This window comes from Balaenoptera borealis, assembly GCF_965194805.1.
Source record: "Balaenoptera borealis genome assembly, chromosome: 11".
Classification (NCBI taxonomy): domain Eukaryota; kingdom Metazoa; phylum Chordata; class Mammalia; order Artiodactyla; family Balaenopteridae; genus Balaenoptera; species Balaenoptera borealis.
Window position 1 is genome coordinate 7,314,775 of NC_138868.1, and position 17,924 is coordinate 7,332,698.

Consider the following 17,924-nt stretch of genomic DNA (forward strand, 5'->3'; position numbering starts at 1 on the left):
GGTCCTCGCCGCAGCCCGGCTCCTGGGCAGGGCCGGCTCCCCCCGACCCCACCCCCACGCCACCCCCGCGCCCTGGGACGCAGGCTCCGGGCGCCGGGCGGGGCTCGGGGAACCGGTCCCCCACGCCCGGGCTGGCTGCGTGACCTTGGGTGAGTCCCTGCCCCTCTCGGCCTTGGTTTCCCCATTCGCGCAGCGACTGTGATGAAATGAGGAACTGTGGAAGCCCATCTTTCTCTTGCTCTCTGAGGTTTCTTGAACCTGGAAATTACGAGGTCGGCATCCCTGCCCTCTCCTCCAAGCCCTCGCTCGCCCATCCACCTGGGAACGCCCGTGTGCCGCTTTACCCAGGAGGCGGCGGGAGAGACTGTGAGCGGGACAGTAGGCCCACCCGGGAACCGGAGAGACCCCACCTCCGGAGATGCAGAAGGTGGAGAGCCGAGAAGTAGGAGGGAGCGAGACTGCAGCGGTCCGGTCCCCCAGCTCAGGGCTTTTGATTGACCTTGGGGGCCCCGACCCAGCAGGTCGCAGCCCTTATCTGATGTACACACAAGCATTTTGTTGGGGAAACAGTGCATAGCCTTCCTAGGATTTGGGGGCCCATGACCCCAAGAAGGTTAAGAGCCACTGATCTAATCTGACTCCATTCTCACTCCTAGTTTACAGATGAGGAAAACTGAGGCCTGAGAGAGTGCGGCTTGCTAAGCTCCTTCAACTGGTGAGTCAGGGCTAGAACCAGCTTCTGAGCTCTTTGCTCTTCACCACTGGGCATTAATGTGTCCAATCTTGACTAAACCCCCGACAGGTCTTTGCCTAACAGAGACCCATGACTAAGGCAGACCAGCCCGTGCTAGAGGAGGCTGCTCTCCTGGTTCAGCTTTGGGGATTAAGGAAGGTGAATCCTATTGGAAAAGTCGGAATTAACTAGGCAGTGAGGTGCTGGAAAGGGTGTTCTTAGCTGAAAGAACTGCGTGTGCAAAGGTCCAGAGGCTGGGGGAACACAGGCCAATAAGGGGGAATTGCAAGTGTTCCTTGTGACTGGATCACAGGGAGCAGGGGCCTGGGAGAGGAAAGATGCTCTCTGGAGAAGTAGCAGAGGCCGCCCCTCCCCTCAAAGCCCTCTGGCTCAACCTACGTGTCCCACAGTCCTCAGAATTACTTGCACCAAACTGTCACTCCTGCTGACTGCATTTGACTGTTCATGGGCACTGACCACCTCCTGTATGTGCAAGGCACTGTGCTCACCTGGGCACAAGATGGTGAAGACCTATGGCCTTGGCTCCCTCTGAAGGAAGCAGACATCGCCTCAGCTTTTAGACCCACGATTAATTGGGAAGAAGAATGGTGTGAAGGAAGCCCATAACTGAAGCCTTAGCTAATCTAGGTGTTAGAAGAGGCATAAATCAGACAAAGGGAGTTATGGCAGGGGTGGGCGAGATGCCAGTGAGGGGAATTAATTGCCTTGGCATATGGAGGAACTGAAACGTTCTTAGTGTTGCTTGAGCACAGAGAGAGAAAGGGAGAGAAGAGTTGTGGCAGATCTGGGTCAGCCATGGAAGATGGATTTTGTTCTACATAGAAGGCTGCTCAGATTTGTACAAATGAAGAAGGATGCCTGGGAGTGGGTGGATCAAATTAGGGAGCTGGTGGACACAAGTGGGAAATAGATGGATTTGATAGCTATTTAGGATACACCATATCAAAATGTAACTCCAACTGGATTATACACCTAAATATAAACTCTAGGACTATAAAACCTCTAGAAGAAAGCATAGGAAAAATCTTAGCAATCTTGGGCTTGGCAAAGATGTCTTCAATATGACACAAAAAGCTGAAACAATAGAAGAAAAACATTAAATTGAACTTTATCAAAATAAAACACTTTGTTTTCAAAAGGCACTATTATGAAAATGAAGAGACAAGCCACAGACTAGGAAATAATTGCAAATATATATATGTGGGGCTTCCCTGGTGGCGCAGTGGTTGAGAATCTGCCTGCTAATGCAGGGGACACGGGTTCGAGCCCTGGTCTGGGAAGATCCCACATGCCACGGAGCAGCTGGGCCCGTGAGCCACAACTACTGAGCCTGCGCGTCTGGAGCCTGTGCCCCGCAACGGGAGGGGCCGCGATAGTGAAAGGCCCGCGCACCGCGATGAAGAGCGGTCCCCGCACCGCGATGAAGAGTGGCCCCCACTTGCCATAACTAGAGAAACCCCTCGCACGAACCGAAGACCCAACACAGCCAAAAATAAAATAAATAAATAAATAAAGTAGCTATAAAAAAAATATATATATATATTTATATGTGTATCTGATGAAGGACTTGTATTTAGAATATATAAAGAACTTTTACAACTTAAAAAATAATCCAATAAAAATGGTTGAAAGATATGAATAGACATTTCCCAAGAAGATATTGGATGGCAAATAAGCACATGAAAAAATGCTTATTCACTGGGAAAGTGCAAATTAAATCAACTAGAAGGACCACCATTACAAACCTGGAATGGCTAAAATTAAAAATACCAACCATGCCAAGTGTTGGCAAGGATGTGGAGGAGTTGGAACTCTCATACGCTGCTGGTGGGAATTCAGAATACCACCACTTTGTTAAATAGTTTGGTAGTTTCTTTAAAAGTTAAACAGCAAAAGTTTAAAAGTTATTCAGCAATAAATAGAAATAACCTATCAAGCTACAGAAAGATGCCAGAAGCTTAAATGCATATTGCTAAGTAAAAGAAGCCAGTATAGGGGCTTCCCTGGTCGCACAGTGGTTAAGAATCTGCCTGCCAATGCAGGGGACATGGGTTCAAGCCCTGGTCCGGGAAGATCCCACATGCCGCGGAGCAATTAAGCCCGTGTGCCACAACTACTGAGCCCGTGTGCCACAACTACTGAGCCCACGTGCCACAACTACTGAAGCCCGTGCGCCTAGCACCCGTGCTCTGCAACAAGAGAAGCCACCGCAATGAGAAGCCCGCACACCACTGAAGAATAGCCCCCGCTCGCCACAACCAGAGAAAAGCCAGCACGCAGCAACAAAGACCCAAGGCAGCCAAAAAAAATAATTAATTAAATAAATTTATTAAAAAAAAAGAAGAAGCCAGTATAAGAAAACTATAGGGCTTCCCTGGTGGCGCAGTGGTTAAGAATCCGCCTGCCCAACACCTCCAGGGATTCTGTTCTCTCAAGTGCTACATGCCATGGAAGTCTGCCTCATTGCCCTCATTGGAGCTGCACTTTGAAAAACAATCCGCTTCGGCTTCCTTCAAAAAAACTCAGACACAAGGACAACTTACCTAGAGGAGAATGGAGGCTTGCTTTTCTACTGGAACCAAAGCACAGATTTTTTGTAACACTGCAGGATTTTAGAATAGGCTAGGGCCCGATAACCTACATAGAGCGTTCCAAGGATGAGGGAGTTCGCTACATGCAGAACACCCTGTGAAGAAAAGTTGATTCAGGCAAGGGACCAGGGTGTAGCTAGAGTCTTTTTTGACTTGTTAGAAAGCAGAAGGGTTTCGGCTGCGAGTTCACCGGAAAAGAAGACCTGATGGCACAAACCTTGCTTTCCCATTTTAAAAGCTCTATCCATGCTGCCCTGAAGATACCTAAATAACAATGTTTTTGACAGGACTCTAGTCACTGCAGGCAACCCTCTGGAAAAAATGAGGTTCCTCTAAAGAAACACAGTGCTTCCATAGCATGGTTGGGAGTTCATCCTGTCATGCTCTAAACAAAAACAAAAACAAAAAAAAAAGAATCCGCCTGCCAAGGCAGGGGACACGGGTTCGAGCCCTGGTCCGGGAAGATCCCACATGCCGCGGAGCAACCAAATCCGTGCGCCACAACTACTGAGCCTGCGCTCTAGAGCCCGTGAGCCACAACTACTGAGCCCACGTGCTGCAACTAGTGAAGCCCGTGTGCCTAGAGCCCGTGCTCCGCACCAAGAGAAGCCACCGCAATGAGAAGCTCGCGCACGGCAACGAAGAGTAGCCCCCGCTCACCGCAACTAGAGAAAGCCCGCGTGCAGCAACAAAGACCCAACACAGCCAAAAATAAATAAATTAATTAATTAAAAAAAAAAAAGAAAACTATATACTGTATGATTCCAACTATATGACATTCTGGAAAAGGTAAAACTAGAGGCAGTAAAGAGATCAGTGATGGCCAAGGTTTCAGGGAAGGTGGGGGAAGGGAGCACAGGGCATTTTTAGGGCAGTGAAACTCTTCTGTGTGATACTGTAGTGGTGGATACATAACATTATGCAAAACCCATAGAATGTACAACACTAAGAGTGAACCCTAAAGTAAACTATGGACTTTAATAACAATGTATCAATATTGGTTCATCAATTGTAACAAATATACCACACTAATGCAAAATGTTAATAGGAGAAACTGTGTGCGGGTGGGAAAAGGGATATGGGAATTCTCTACACTTTCTGAGCAGTTTTTCTGTAAACTTAAAACTGCTCTAAAAAAATAGTCTATCTTAAAAAAAGAAAAATAAAGTTAAATACACACCTACGACATGACCCAGCCATTCCACTCCTAGGCATTTACCCAAGGGAAATAAAAGCATGTGTCCACACAAAGACTTGTGTGTGAATATTCATAGCAGTTTTAATTTTAACAGCCAAAACTCGACACAACCAAATGTTCATTAACAAATTGTGAATGGATAAGCAAATTGTGGTGCGTATATATACAATAGAATACCACCCAGTAATAAAAAGGAACAACAATGGATGAATCTCAGAATAATTATATTGAGTGTAAGAAACCAGACAAAAGTACATTCTTCTATATAATTCCATTTCTATGAAAATTCCAGGAAAAGGATGGCAATTTAGTGACAGAAAGCAGATCAGTGGTTGCCTGGAGGGGCTGGCAGGTGGGAAAGGGTGGGAGGGAGAGATTACAAAGGGGCTTGAGGAACATTTTTGGGGTGATGGATATGTTCATTACCTTGATTGTGATAATGGTTTCATGGGGGTATACATGTCAAAACAAAAATGTACCTTTTAAGTATACATAGTTTATTGTATGTCAACTATACCTCAATAAAGCTGTTAAAAACACCTATAGAACTTAGCCAGTGATTGGATATGGCTCTTGGGAGATAGGGAGGAATCTGAGTGGATTAATGGTGTGGGGGACACTAATCTGGAGGGGATACTGGAGGATCAGGTTTGGGAGGTACCTTTGGGACCCACCTCCATCCAAGGGGAGATGCCTGGGGGTGGGACTAGCCCTCAGAATAGAGGTACAGATTTGGGAGTCACTGGCCATCGGTGCCACCTGAAAGAAGTACGTAGAGGCAGGGGACAGACACTTCATTCTGGACACAAAGATGCTTCATAAAGATGTCTGTTCTTAAAGTAATCTATAGATTTATCGAAATTAACAATTCTAGGGACTTTCCTGGCCGTCCAGTGGTTAAGACTCTGCGCTCCCAGTGCAGGGAGCGCAGGTTCCATCCCTGGTCGGGGAACTAAGATCCCGCATGCCGCGTGGCGTGGCCAAAAAAATAAAAAATAAAAAATTCTAACAGATTTTTAAAAATTCTAACAGATTGTTTGAGGGGAAGAGGGACTAGGAAAGCTGATTTAAACTTCATATGGAAAATTGAACAAGCAAGAATAGCCAAGAGGGACTTCCCTGGTGGCACAGTGGTTAAGAATCCACCTGCCCATACGGGGACACGGGTTCGACCCCCCTGATCTGGGAAGATCCCACATGCCGCAGAGCAACTGGGCCCATATGCCACAACTACTGAGCCTGTGCTCTAGAGCCTGCAAGCCACAACTACTAAAGGCCATGAGCCTAGAGCCCGTGCTCCACAACAAGAGAAGCCACCACAATGAGAAGCCTGCACACTGCAACTAGAGAAAGACTGTGCACAGCAACAAAGACCCAATGCAACCAAAAATAAATAAATTAAAAAAGAAAAAAATAGAATAGCCAAGAGACTCCTGAAGACAGGAGACTAACCCTACCAGATATTAAATCCAATCTATAATAATTAAATGTAATGAAGAGAGGTACTGATACACAAAGATCATTGAAAGATAGAAAAACCTAGAAATAGATCCAAATGCGTATAGAAATTTAGTATAAGAGCAGCAATTCAAATCTGTTGAGAAAAGATGAGTTTTTCACTAAAAGGCATTAGGAAAATGGGCAGGAATTTTGTATATGATAAATTCCAGATGAACTCATGATTTAAATGTAAAAAATGAAAACAAAAATACAGCCAGCAGCTAAGGGAGACATTCTTTTAATCATCTCAGTGTGGAAAAGGTCTTTTCAACTATGACACAAAACCCAGCAGCCACAAAAATTTATTTTACTACACTAAAAAATCTGCATAGCAAAGTTAAAATGATAAACCAAAGACAATATTTCCAATTTACATCCTGAAAGGCTATTTTTACTTATATGTGAGTCAGGTACCAAAAACAGTGGCGAAATGGGCAAAGACAAGGACAGTGCACAAAAACGTAGACAAAGAGCTCTTAAACATATGAAACAATGCTTGAGCTCACTCAAAAGAAAAATACAAATTAAACCTTCACCAAGACACCATTTTCTACTTGGCAGTTTGGCAAACATAAAACAATCTGGTACCTCACTGATTGGTGAGTGTTCTGGAAAACAGCCTTCACATGCTCTGCTAGAGGTTGGGGGGGAAGGGCGGTACAGGCATAGCCCCAACAGAAGGACATTTGGCAAAGTCCTTCAATTTTGACTTGACCTTTGGCTGAACAATTCTTCTAGGAATTCACTCTACAGATACCTTTTCACATTTGAATAATGCTGTTCTTACAAAGTCTTAGTGACTCTCTATAGCACTGTTTGGAATAGCAGAAGTGTGGAAACAAATGTCAATCAATAGGAAAAAGATACATTATAGTACATCCACACAGAGGAATACTACACAGCTGTCAAAAGGAATGTGCAGACGAGGAACCATCTTTAAAATACGTTGATAAGTACACAGTAGGATGTATGGAATTCTCCCACTGGAGTGTTTTAAAAATGGGGGTGGGACATATATGCATATTTGGTGTATCTTTTTTCTGACACCACGTCTCACACCAAATATGTTTTTTCCCAGATACCAAATACACGTGATGGGTCCACACCAACTCTCCAACACCATCTAGGTGCCTACAATTCAATTCAGACACTAATTGCCAGAGTTAGCGCAGACCCCGTGGGTTAAGGGCTCAGTTCCACAAGATGCCAGCCACAAATGGAATGCCCAGGTGACCCATACTCCTGTCTGGCCGACTACAAATTTGGGGATGCCCACAACACCCGTCCTCAGGCCTGGTAATTCCGTAGAACATTCTCAGAACTCAGGAAGGTGCTTTACCTACTGTTACCAGTGTATTATAAAGGATACCCAGGAGCAGCCAAATAGAAGAGATTCATAGGGCAAGATGGGGGGGGGGGAGGCGGAGCCACCCTCCCCCCAAACTCCAAATCTCCAGTGCCCTGCCCCTCCTGGAGGAAGTAGGGAAGCTGAAAGTTCCCACCCTCTAGATCAGTTTTTCTAGTGATCAGTTTTCCCCCCCATCCTGAGTAAACTCATTAGCATAAACTCAGGTGTGATCCAAAGGAGCTCATTATGAATAACAAAAGACACTCCTGTAACTCTGGAAATTCCAAGGGTTTTTTTTTAGGAGCTCTGTGCCAGGAACCAAGGACAAAGACCAAATATGTATATTTTTATTATACCACATTTGGTTATATACATTCAGATCCGTTCTCTGGAAGGACATGAATTACTACTTTCATTGCTTCCAGGAAGGGGAACCAGATGGCTGGGAGTCAGGGGTAGAAGGTGACACTTGGTGCAAAATTCAAAACATACATGTGAATATATTACCTATTTGAAAAACTCTTACAAATACTTTACAGTCCTTGTCTTGGCTTCTAATGTTCGCAGTCTCCAGGCTTTACCTCCTTACTTCTTGGGAGCCACTCATAGAGAGGCAGGGGAATCACGACCAGATTCCTCTGCCACCTGACCCTTTAGACTTCTCTGTCTTGTGTTCCGGCCACTCCCCAAACATACATTCCCCTCTAGCCTTTCTCTGGGCAGCAGTTCCCTCTACTAGTAACACCCACATTTGAGCTCTACTCTTGAAACCTAGTTCTAAACCCTTCTAGGATTAACTCATTCAAATCTCAACCGACACCTTTTTTAGTGTAATACCCATTTTACAGATGAGGCAGTAGAGGAGATTAAATAACAGGCTAAAGTCACACATAAACCTGGACTTTGAACTTAAGCTGTCGGGCACCAGAGACCAAGTCTTAATCACTACTCTGGACTGTCTTTCCAAGAATACTGTTCCTCACCACCAGCACCCCAACACCACCACCCGAGCACGGGCAAACCTGACATTGTTCAAGGCCCCGTTCAAATGACAGCTCCTCTGGGGAGTCTTCCCTGCTCCCCAATTAACAAACTTACTTTGGGGAAGGGAGAGGGGGTCTTGTATTATAATAATTACATTATATTCGATTGCCGACCAGAGCAAGGACCAAGGCTCATTCCTAAATAGACCTGACCCTGCAGGCATTTCTAGACTGACAGTGGAGCTGTTTTCCTTTTGAGCATTTTTTTGTCCAGTAGGTTCCAGACCCTCTTCTAAGGACTGCATATACCTCATCTCATTTAGTCCCATCTGCACTGTGTCGATCTCACCATCCACAAGGATGTTAAAAAGGGAAAACAGGCTCAGGATGACTGGTCACGAATGGGCGGAGAGGAGCTATTACAGGACCTGTGCTCATGGGTCTCCAACCACTGGTACCTAAACCTGGCAGATGCCCCTCTCCCGGTAGCTCCCTCCCTACCCCCACCCTGGGTCAGGGACCCAGACTAGGGCCTAAGCACAGTTGGTGTCCCGTGGACATGAATTTATTTGAGGAGTCAGGTCAGAGTGGGTACAAGTTGCAGGTTGGGAGGATGGCGCAGGGGGCATGGGCAGCCCTGCCAGCCTGAGGCCAAGAAGACAGGAGGCCGGAGGGGCCACAGCCAGTAGAGCACTGGGTCAGCAGGCAAGCAGACGGGCTGTTCTTCACCCTGCGAGTGTCAGCGCCGAGGGCACGGCAGCAGCTTTGAGAAGACTGGGGGAAGAAGGACAGAGAGAGGCTCAGAGGAAGCTTGCCAAGCCCAGGCGGCTAGGAGGTGGCAGAGCTGGACACATGCCCGGGCGTGCTGGACCCCAGGCCCCATGCCCCTCCTTCCCATTCTGCCGGGCCCCACACCTGCGCCCCAGCTCCTCCCGGCTCCCCCTACTGTACCCTACTACTCACTGTGGAGGGTGTAGGTGCCTGGCTCCAGCTGCCGCTGGGTGGGCAGGACGATGAGGAAGGCCCCACTCCAGGAGTCTCCAGCCACCGAGAGGCAAGCTTGCGAGGGAGGGCGGTGCCGCTCAGGGTTGTGGGAAGGGCACTTGGATATGACAGGCAAGGGGCAGGGGTGGCGGCAGCGGTGGCTGCGGCAAGGGGGCAAGCCACACAGGGGACAGTGGGGTGGCGAGAGGCCGGGGCCCCGGGGGAGGGGGATCTGGGCCTTTGGGTAGCTCCTCTGAGCCCTGCCGTGGTGGGGATGCCTCTCCCGGGTCCAGGCCCAGTGGGTCGGCTCCTTGGCCATGACCTGGCATGAGAAGAGTGGATGGTAAATGGGAGGTGGGAGGTCCAGCCTCTTTCCCCCACCCCAGGATGCTGGCAGGACCTCACCTCCTCGCAGCTCTGGCGTCTCACAACGGCCCTGAAGCCCATCCGTGCCCACAGCTTGTCCCTCTGATGCAGGAAGTCTGACACTCGATGATGCCAATCTTGGCCCAGGGCCCACAGAAAAATCACGCTTTTGGGGTCCTCCAGGTCTTCCTCCATGTCATTTGCAAGGTACCTGGCCACAGAGGCAGGGGACAGGGAACAGAGGCTGTAAGCATCTGCCCTGCCCTACCCTGCCACTCCGAGTCAGGGTCCCCATCACGTGCCCGGGCCACTCACAGTGCCAGGAACAGATTGCTGTGGGTGTACTCGCTGAGCTGCAGGTTGGCGCGCTGGAAGTAGACCAGCACCATGGCCAGGAGATACTGCAGACACAGAAATGGGGAGAGTTAGAGTGAGGCACTGGGTGGGGAGGGGCTGCGCCAGCCCCATCGGCACCCGAGGAAGTTCTGGTGGGGCTAAAAAATCTGGGGTAAAATGGTGGGGAGGGGCCTGCGAAGACAAGGGTTAGAAGGGAGGCGCTCCCTCCACCAGACCAGAGAACCCAACGAATTAGCAGCATCGGAGCCCCACTAATTCAATCTTCCCCAAGTGAGGCTGGCCTCTACCCCCACTGTGCCCTCTCACCTTATCTGAAATCTGGAAACAGGGATCTTTGGAGAGGAAATCCTGGAGGAAACTGTGCTCTGGGGGTAGAGAGGAGAAACGGTGGACTGGGGTTACCACCCCCACCCCCACAAGATAAGCGGGGCAGCAGCCATTCCAAAGCCCAAGCCTCCCCTGAACCCACTTTCTGACACGACACCCCCCCATCTGCCAAACTGGGGTCACCTGAGAAGAGAAGGGACAGAGGCTGCAGGTGATTGCACGGGCAAGCTGAGATCCCACCTCCCATACCTGTTCACGCTTGGTCCCCACGGCCCCTGCTGTGCCAGCCCCCAAGTGGACTCACCCAGAAGGTTGAGGAAGGCCTGGAGCTCCTGGTGCCGGCGGAAATGGAAAGACTCACCGCCCTCCCCTCGACGGCTCCAGCCCCTCAGATTCACCTGGGTGCCAACCGCAGGGATTGTGGCAGGATCTTGGGCATCACTCATCTCTTGGGGGGTGGGGGTGGGTGAGGTGGGGTGGGACGGGGTGACCTGTAAAGGAAGCAGCCCCAGGACTTAGCACCTACCCCATTGCCCCCCAGAAGTCAAGGGGATCAGTGTGCTGGCCTGACAGATGACCTCCAGAAAGTGGAGGCATGGGAAATGGAGAAATGGGTTCTCAGAACAGGAGGAAACTGAGATGTGGCACGGCAGGCAGGGGGAGGGGGCGGGGATGGGGCCAGAAAAGCAGCAGAATTCCTGGAGGCTACAGCACCCTCCCCCCTCCTCCTGGCACCCCAGACCAGGCCAGAGAGTAAGAACAGCAGCAACAAGCACCTCCGAGGGCTTCCTAAGTGCCTGGAGCTGTGTTAAATGCTTTAAGGACATTATCTTATTTCATCTTGGTAAGTAGACCCATTTTGCAAACACGGAAACTGAAGCATGGAGGTCTCACGGCCACTTCAACGTGGAGCCTGTCTGACCCCAAAGCCAGAGTTTAACGACTCCTCTTGTCTCCCACCTCACAACCCCTCACCCTTCACCAAAGCGGCAGCCCTGAAAGAACCACCAACCTTTCACCGCCCAGAGGGAAAACTGAGGCCCAGAGAGAGGAAGGTTATTGGACAAATACTGGGGTTTAGGGCAAGTTGAGGTGGGTCGACCTCAAACATTTTTAGCTACGAAGAGAGAGACTCCAACTATGGGGCTTGGTGGCGGGACCCCTCCACCACCCCTCGGTCAACCTAGGGGCCTCCATCTTGGTTCCCACAAGCAGCCCAGCCTCCTCCCTCCAGAAGTATTACCTGAGCTCAGGAGTTAACCTACAGCGTAGCTCCAAGCCCAGCGAGCGCACTTATATAGCCCCGGGGGCTGCCCCGCCCCCACAGCCCTCCACCAATCAGGCCCCTTCCTGGGAAAGGGTGAGGCTTCTCGCCATCACCACCCACCTCTACTTGGAGGAAATCGAGTCAGTTTCCACCACTCGCCTCCCAGCTGCAGCCCCCCGAGGTAAAAGCTCCTCCAAAGTTTCATCACCTACAAGAGGGGTGAAGGAAGGCTAGCTGGACCCCACAGCCTGAAAGGCAGCAGGAGCCCCTCTCGGCTTTACAAATGCAGAGCCAAGGCGCCGGGCGGGAATGCGACCGACCTGGGCTGCGGCGAGCGGCTGATGAGTAAGATGTGATTCAGGGATTGGGCCTTGCTGGGGAAGGGTCGCTGGATGTGTCTGTGTTTGTTTCAGATCCAGGAATCCCCAAACCTGGGAGCCAGAGAGGAGATTGTCTTGGCGTGAGAATTCCCAGGGGCCACATCCTCCTACCAAGGTCCTTTAGGGGTATGGGGAGGCCGGCCAGCGGCTCCAAGGTGGGGGAGGAAGGCTTTGCCCAGGACCACCTAGTTCATCCTTTCCACACCGCCCCCCCCGCCCCCCTCCCACACACAGCAGACCTTAAGCCTTTTCATCTTCACTGGCTCAGTTACGCTTTACAGTTAGTTGTATTGGACAGTCAGCACCTGCATTACTTTCCACATGTGACAGGTGACATTTTTTCCCTATTTTTTTTTTACTGTGATAAAATACACATAACAAATTTAACAATATTTACTGCCTTAACTTTTTAAAAATAAATTTATTTATTTATTTATTTTTGGCTGCGTTGAGTCTTTGTTGCTGTGCACGGGCTTTCTCTAGTTGCCGAGAGCGGGGGCTACTCTTCCTTGTGGCGGGGGCCTTCTCATTAAGGTGGCTTCTCTTGTTGCAGAGCACGGGGTCCAGGCGCACGGGCTCAGTACTTGTGGAGCTCGGGCTTAGTTGCTCCACGGCATGTGGAATCTTCCCAGACCAGGGCTCAAATCCGTTATCCCCTGCATTGGAAGGCGGATTCTTAACCACTGCGCCACCAGGGAAGTCCCTGCCTTAACATTTTTAAGTTCACACTTTTAAGTACTCACTAAATGCCTCCCCATTTCAAAACCTTCAACTGAGGACTTGGGGGCTACGAAGGAAGGAGAATATATAAAACTCAAAGTCATCGGACAGGATAGCAGTGAGATTCACTTCAAAGTGAAAATGACGACACATCTCAAGAAACTCAAAGAATCATAATGTCAGACAGGGAGTTCCCATGAATTCACTCAGGTTTCTCTTTGAAGGTCAGAGAATTGCTGATAATCACACTCCAAAAGAACTGGGAATGGAGGGAGCAGATGTGACTGAAGTTTATCAGGAACAAACAGGTGCATTCAACGGTTTTGATATTCTTATTTTCTGTTCTTTTCCCTTAATCCTTTTTTATTTTTAAAAATAGTGCCTTGTAATGTGGTGTTCAAAACAGAATTGAAAACTGGCACCCCATCTCTTTAAAACATCTGGTAATTTGAATTCTAGTGCCCACCAGGGAAGTCCCTCATCCTTTCATTTTCTTAACATTGTTTTTCACAGAGCAAGTCTTTCATCTTGATGATGTGCAATTATCAATTTTTTTTTTTTTGGTATGGATTGTGGAAGGGATTTCAAAGGCAGGATTCTCCCATTCCCCAAGACCTCAAGAAGCCCCAGAAAGTAGACAAAACCCAAGAGAAGAGGCAGCCAAAGCCAGGCCACTGTAGAAGAAGGAGCCAGAGGCCTGGGGCTTCCAGGCTGCCCTGGTCAGATGTGTAGGAGGCCACGCAAGGGCAGAGAGGCCTGTGGGTGGGGAGGTGGGCAGGGCATGGGAGTTGTAGGTGATGGGGATGAGCCCTGAGTGGGTGTGGCCAGAGGACTGCCATAGATCACAGATCCAGGAGGCAGAGGGCAGCCACCCTTCCAGGCCTGGCTCTGGCGCCCCTTGCCTCTGCACACCCTCCCTGATTTGCTCCCTGAATTGCCTCATCTATTCCACCGGCATTGAATCCCTCCAGGGGTTCCAAAGTTTCTCCCAGCCCTAATGCTCCTCCAAGTCCACACCTGTACCTCCAGGTGCCTCTTGGACATCTCCACTTGTTTTCTCCAGGTACCTCATTATCTGTCCCCACGAACCTGTTCCTTTCTCAGTTTCCCCGTCTACTTACCAATAGTTGCTCAAAAATTTAGAAAAACCAAACAAACCTGAGAGTCATTGTTTTTAAGTAAACTTTTTATTACAACACAGCAGCCAGACAGTAAAGTGCACAGATCAGAAATAACTAACTGGGGACTTCCCTGGTGGTCCAGTGTTAAAGAATCTGCCTTACAATGCAGGGGACACAAGTTCAATCCCTGGTCAGGGAACTAAGATCCCACATGCTGAGGGGCAACTAAGCCCAAGCGCCACAACTACTGAGCTCGCACGCCTCAATTAGAGAGCCTGTGTACTGCAAACTACAGAGCCCACGTGCTCGGGAACCTGCGTGCCACAACTATAGAGCCCAGGTGCCCTGGAGCCTGCGCAGGCCACAACGAGTGAGAAACCTGCACGCTGCAACAAAGAGCCCGCACACCGCAACTAAGACCCGATGCAGCCAAAAATAAAATAAAATTAGATAAATAAATAAATAATAAATCTTAAAAAAAAACCAAACTAACTGGCTTGGGAATTCCCTGGTGGTCCAGTGATTAAGACTCTGTGCTTTCACTGCCGAGGGCCCAGGTTCGATCCCTGGTCGGGGAACTAAGATCCCGCAAGCTGCGTGGCGCGGCCGAAAGAAAGAAAGAACTGGCTTGATGAATTTTCAGAACACTTCCATGGAGCCAGCACCAGGTGAAGAAACAGCACATCACAGCAGCCCCTCATGCCCCCTCCTAGGCTCCAGTCCTCCCCCCACCGCCAAGGTTAATCACCATTCTGGCCTCTATCATCATAGTTAGTTTTGCCTTTTTTTTTTTGTTTGGTTTTTTTTTTGGCTGTGTTGGGTCTTTCTTGCTGCACGCAGGCTTTCTCTAGTTGAGGCGAGCGTGAGCTACTCTTAGTTGCAGTGCACAGGCTTCTCATTGCGGTGGCTTCTCTTGTTGCGGAGCACGGGCTTTAGGCACACAGGCTTCAGTTTTGCAGCACGTGGGCTCAGTAGTTGTGGCCCACGGGCTCAGTAATTGTGGCTCACGGGCTCAGTAGTTGTGGCTCGTGGGCTTAGTTGCTCCGCGGCATGTGGGATCTTCCCGGACCAGGGTTCAAATCCGTGTCCCCCGCACTGGGGGGAGGATTCTTAACCACTGCGCCACCAAGGAAGTCCCAAGTTTTACCTGTTTTTTTTTGTTTTTTTGTTTTTTTGTTTTTTTTTTAAGGATGCATGAAAGTGTTTTTTTTTTTATAGCTACTTTATTTATTTATTTTTGGGTGTGTTGGGTCTTCGGTTCGTGCGAGGGCTTTCTCTAGTTGCGGCAAGCGGGGGCCACTCTTCATCGCGGTGCAGGGACCGCTCTTCAGCGCGGTGCGCGGGCCTTTCACTATCGCGGCCCCTCCCGTTGCGGGGCACAGGCTCCAGACGCGCAGGCTCAGCAGTTGTGGCTCACGGGCCCAGCTGCTCCGTGGCATGTGGGATCTTCCCAGACCAGGGCCCGAACCCGTGTCCCCTGCATTAGCAGGCAGATTCTCAACCACTGCGCCACCAGGGAAGCCCTACCTGTTTTAAAACTTGATGTAAGTAGAAGCACACAGTAGGTCTGCTTTGGGGGGAGATTCTGTCAGGCTGCTTCTTCCTTCCCCTCACTGGGCAGTGTTCTCTCAGATGAGTATTCGGAAGTATTTCTACCTTCTTTCTTGCCCCCAACATCAAATTTATCACCGAATCTTATGGATTCTAGCTCAAAAATCTCTCGCTAATCCATGCCTGCCTCTCCTCCCCACTGCCTCCCTTGGCCAAAGCAGCCTCACCTCCTGCCTGGACTATGTCAACACTCTCCTAAATAGTCTCCCAACTTCCTGTGCTCCCAGCTCTTTCTAGAGCTGGAATGATCTTTTAAAAATAGTCCTTTTAATAAAGCACAAAGTTTTAACTATAGCACTTATTTGATCACTGTCTGCAATCATCTTGCTTCCTTATTTACAATACTTACTTCTCATGCGTTCTTCCCACCAGGTCAGTGCCTTCAGGACAGGGACCTTGGACTACCCTGGTGGTCCAGTGGTTGAGACTCTGCACTTCCACTTCAGGCAGTGCGGGTTCATCTCTGGTGGGGGAACTAAGATCCCACATGCCACACAGCGTGGCCAAAAAAAAAAAAAAAGAACAGGGACCTTGTCAGCTTTGTCAGTCCCCAAACCCCCAGCCTTGACTCAGAGCCTGCTGTGTAAGCGTGTTGCTCACATTTGTTGGATGAATGAATGGTTTACAAGGCCCTTGCTCATCTCTCCAACTGCACCCTGACCCTGCCCCTCCATCACCATCCTCCAGCTACAGCAGCTTCTTTCAGTTCTTCTGTCAACCCTATCCTCCCCCATCCCCACCCCCACCCCCAGTTGCCCCAGGACCCTCATACATGCTGCCCCCTCCCAATAGGACAAGGTGTCCTTCCTTCTGGGAGGATGCTACTCCCTACTCCGTGTACGCTTACTCACATGGTTTGCTTCAGTCAGCGGAATTTGAGCAGAAATGGTTTAGCTTTAAGAACTCCAAGGTGGTTCTGCACTTCCTCTTTTCCATCTGCCCCAGGTCAGGTGTACCCCAGGTAGTGGCAGCCTTTCTAGCCTGGGGTCTGGAATAAAGAAGACATGGAGCAGACCCAAAGCTAAACAGTAAAGGACATGGAATATGAATACGAAATAAACATTTTGAAAAAGAATATATGTATAACTGAATCACTTTGCTGTACACCTGAAACATTGTAAATCAACTATAATTCAATTTTTTAAAAATATTATTTTACAGTCTTCTTTTTTTAAAATTTTATTTACTTATTTACGTTTGGCTGCGTTGGGTCTTCATTCCTGTGCACCGGCTTTCTCTAGTTGCAGCGAGCGGGGGCTACTCTTCGTTGCAGTGCGCGGGCTTCTCATTGCGGTGGTTTCCCTTAGCTGCGAAGCATGGGCTCTAGGCACACGGGCTTCAGTAGTTGTGGCTCGCAGGCTCAGTAGTTGTGGCTCGCGGGCTCAGTAGTTGTAGCTCGCGGGCTTAGTTGCTCTGTGGCATGTGGGATCTTCCCGGACCAGGGCTCGAACCCATGTCCCCTGCATTGGCAGGCGGATTCCTAACCACTGCACCACCAGAGAAGCCCTCAATTTTTTTTTTTTAAAAGGAGACTCTTGTTAAATAACATTTTCTCTAATTCCTCTAACAAAAAATAAACTTGTTTTTGAAAGCCACTGAGATTTTGGAGTTGGGTATTATTGTACTGGATTTCTATTTGCTGCTGTAACAAATTACCACAAACTCAGTGGCTTAAAATAATACAAATCTATTATCTTATAGTTCTGGAGGCCAGAAGTCCAAAGTGGGTCTCACTCTGCTAAAATCAAGGTGTCAGCAAGGTTTAATTCCTTCTGGTGGCCACCACATTCCTTGGCTTGTGGCCTCCTTCCTCCATTTTCAAAGACAGCAGAATAGCATCTTCTGACCCTGACCCCTTTTCCACTTTTAAGGACCCTTGTGATTACATTGAGCCCACCTGGATAATCCAGGATAATCTCGCCATCTCAAGGTCCTTAATCATATCTGTGAAGTCCCTTTTGCCGTGTAAGATAATATGTTCATGGGTTCCAGGAATTGGGACGTGCACATATTTGGGAGGTCATTATTCTGCCTACTACATTTATCACAGCATAATTTCTACTGAGCTAACTAATATACTATTTGTAAAATAATTGCACTACAAGCTAGAGGCATATGTCCATTTACTGCATTTTGCCTTATTGCACTTCACAGATATTGCATTTTTTACAAATCGAAGGTTTGTGACAACTGTCAACCAAAATAATGAATAAACAATCTATAATAGGAATAGAAGAGTTGGTTTGTTTTTGTTTTTTTGTTTGTTTTTTTCTTGGCTGCATCACACGGCTTGCAGGATCTTAGTTGTGGGATCTTAGTTGCCCCTGGCAGTGGAAGTGTGGAGTCCTAACCATTGGACCACCAGGGAATACCCTAGAAAAGAGTTTTATTTGAGCCAAACTGAGGGCTAGAGCCCG

At 48.8% G+C, this 17,924-nt stretch overlaps 1 protein-coding gene across 1 annotated transcript; it reads right to left on the reverse strand.

Annotated features, from left to right (window-relative positions):
• Positions 1-1,957: 1,957 nt before the first annotated feature.
• On the reverse strand, positions 1,958-10,882 carry SPDYC (speedy/RINGO cell cycle regulator family member C). The gene is made up of 7 exons (XM_082340926.1): positions 10,713-10,882; positions 10,388-10,446; positions 10,040-10,125; positions 9,764-9,935; positions 9,338-9,680; positions 4,101-9,148; positions 1,958-3,123 (listed from the first exon to the last, which is right to left on the reverse strand). Exons 1-6 carry the CDS (start codon positions 10,852-10,854, stop codon positions 9,114-9,116), a joined length of 837 nt encoding a protein of 278 aa, XP_082197052.1. The 5' UTR covers positions 10,855-10,882; the 3' UTR covers positions 1,958-3,123; positions 4,101-9,113.
• Positions 10,883-17,924: the final 7,042 nt, after the last annotated feature.

Coding starts and splice junctions, on each gene's coding strand:
- SPDYC (XM_082340926.1), bottom strand. CDS start 10,854: ATGAGTGATGCCCAAGATCCTGCCACAATCCCTGCGGTTGGCACCCAG. Junction 10,447..10,712: donor GGCCTTCCTCAACCTTCTGG/GTGAGTCCACTT, acceptor CTCTACCCCCAG/AGCACAGTTTCCTCCAGGAT. Junction 9,681..9,763: donor GACGCCAGAGCTGCGAGGAG/GTGAGGTCCTGC, acceptor TTCTCATGCCAG/GTCATGGCCAAGGAGCCGAC.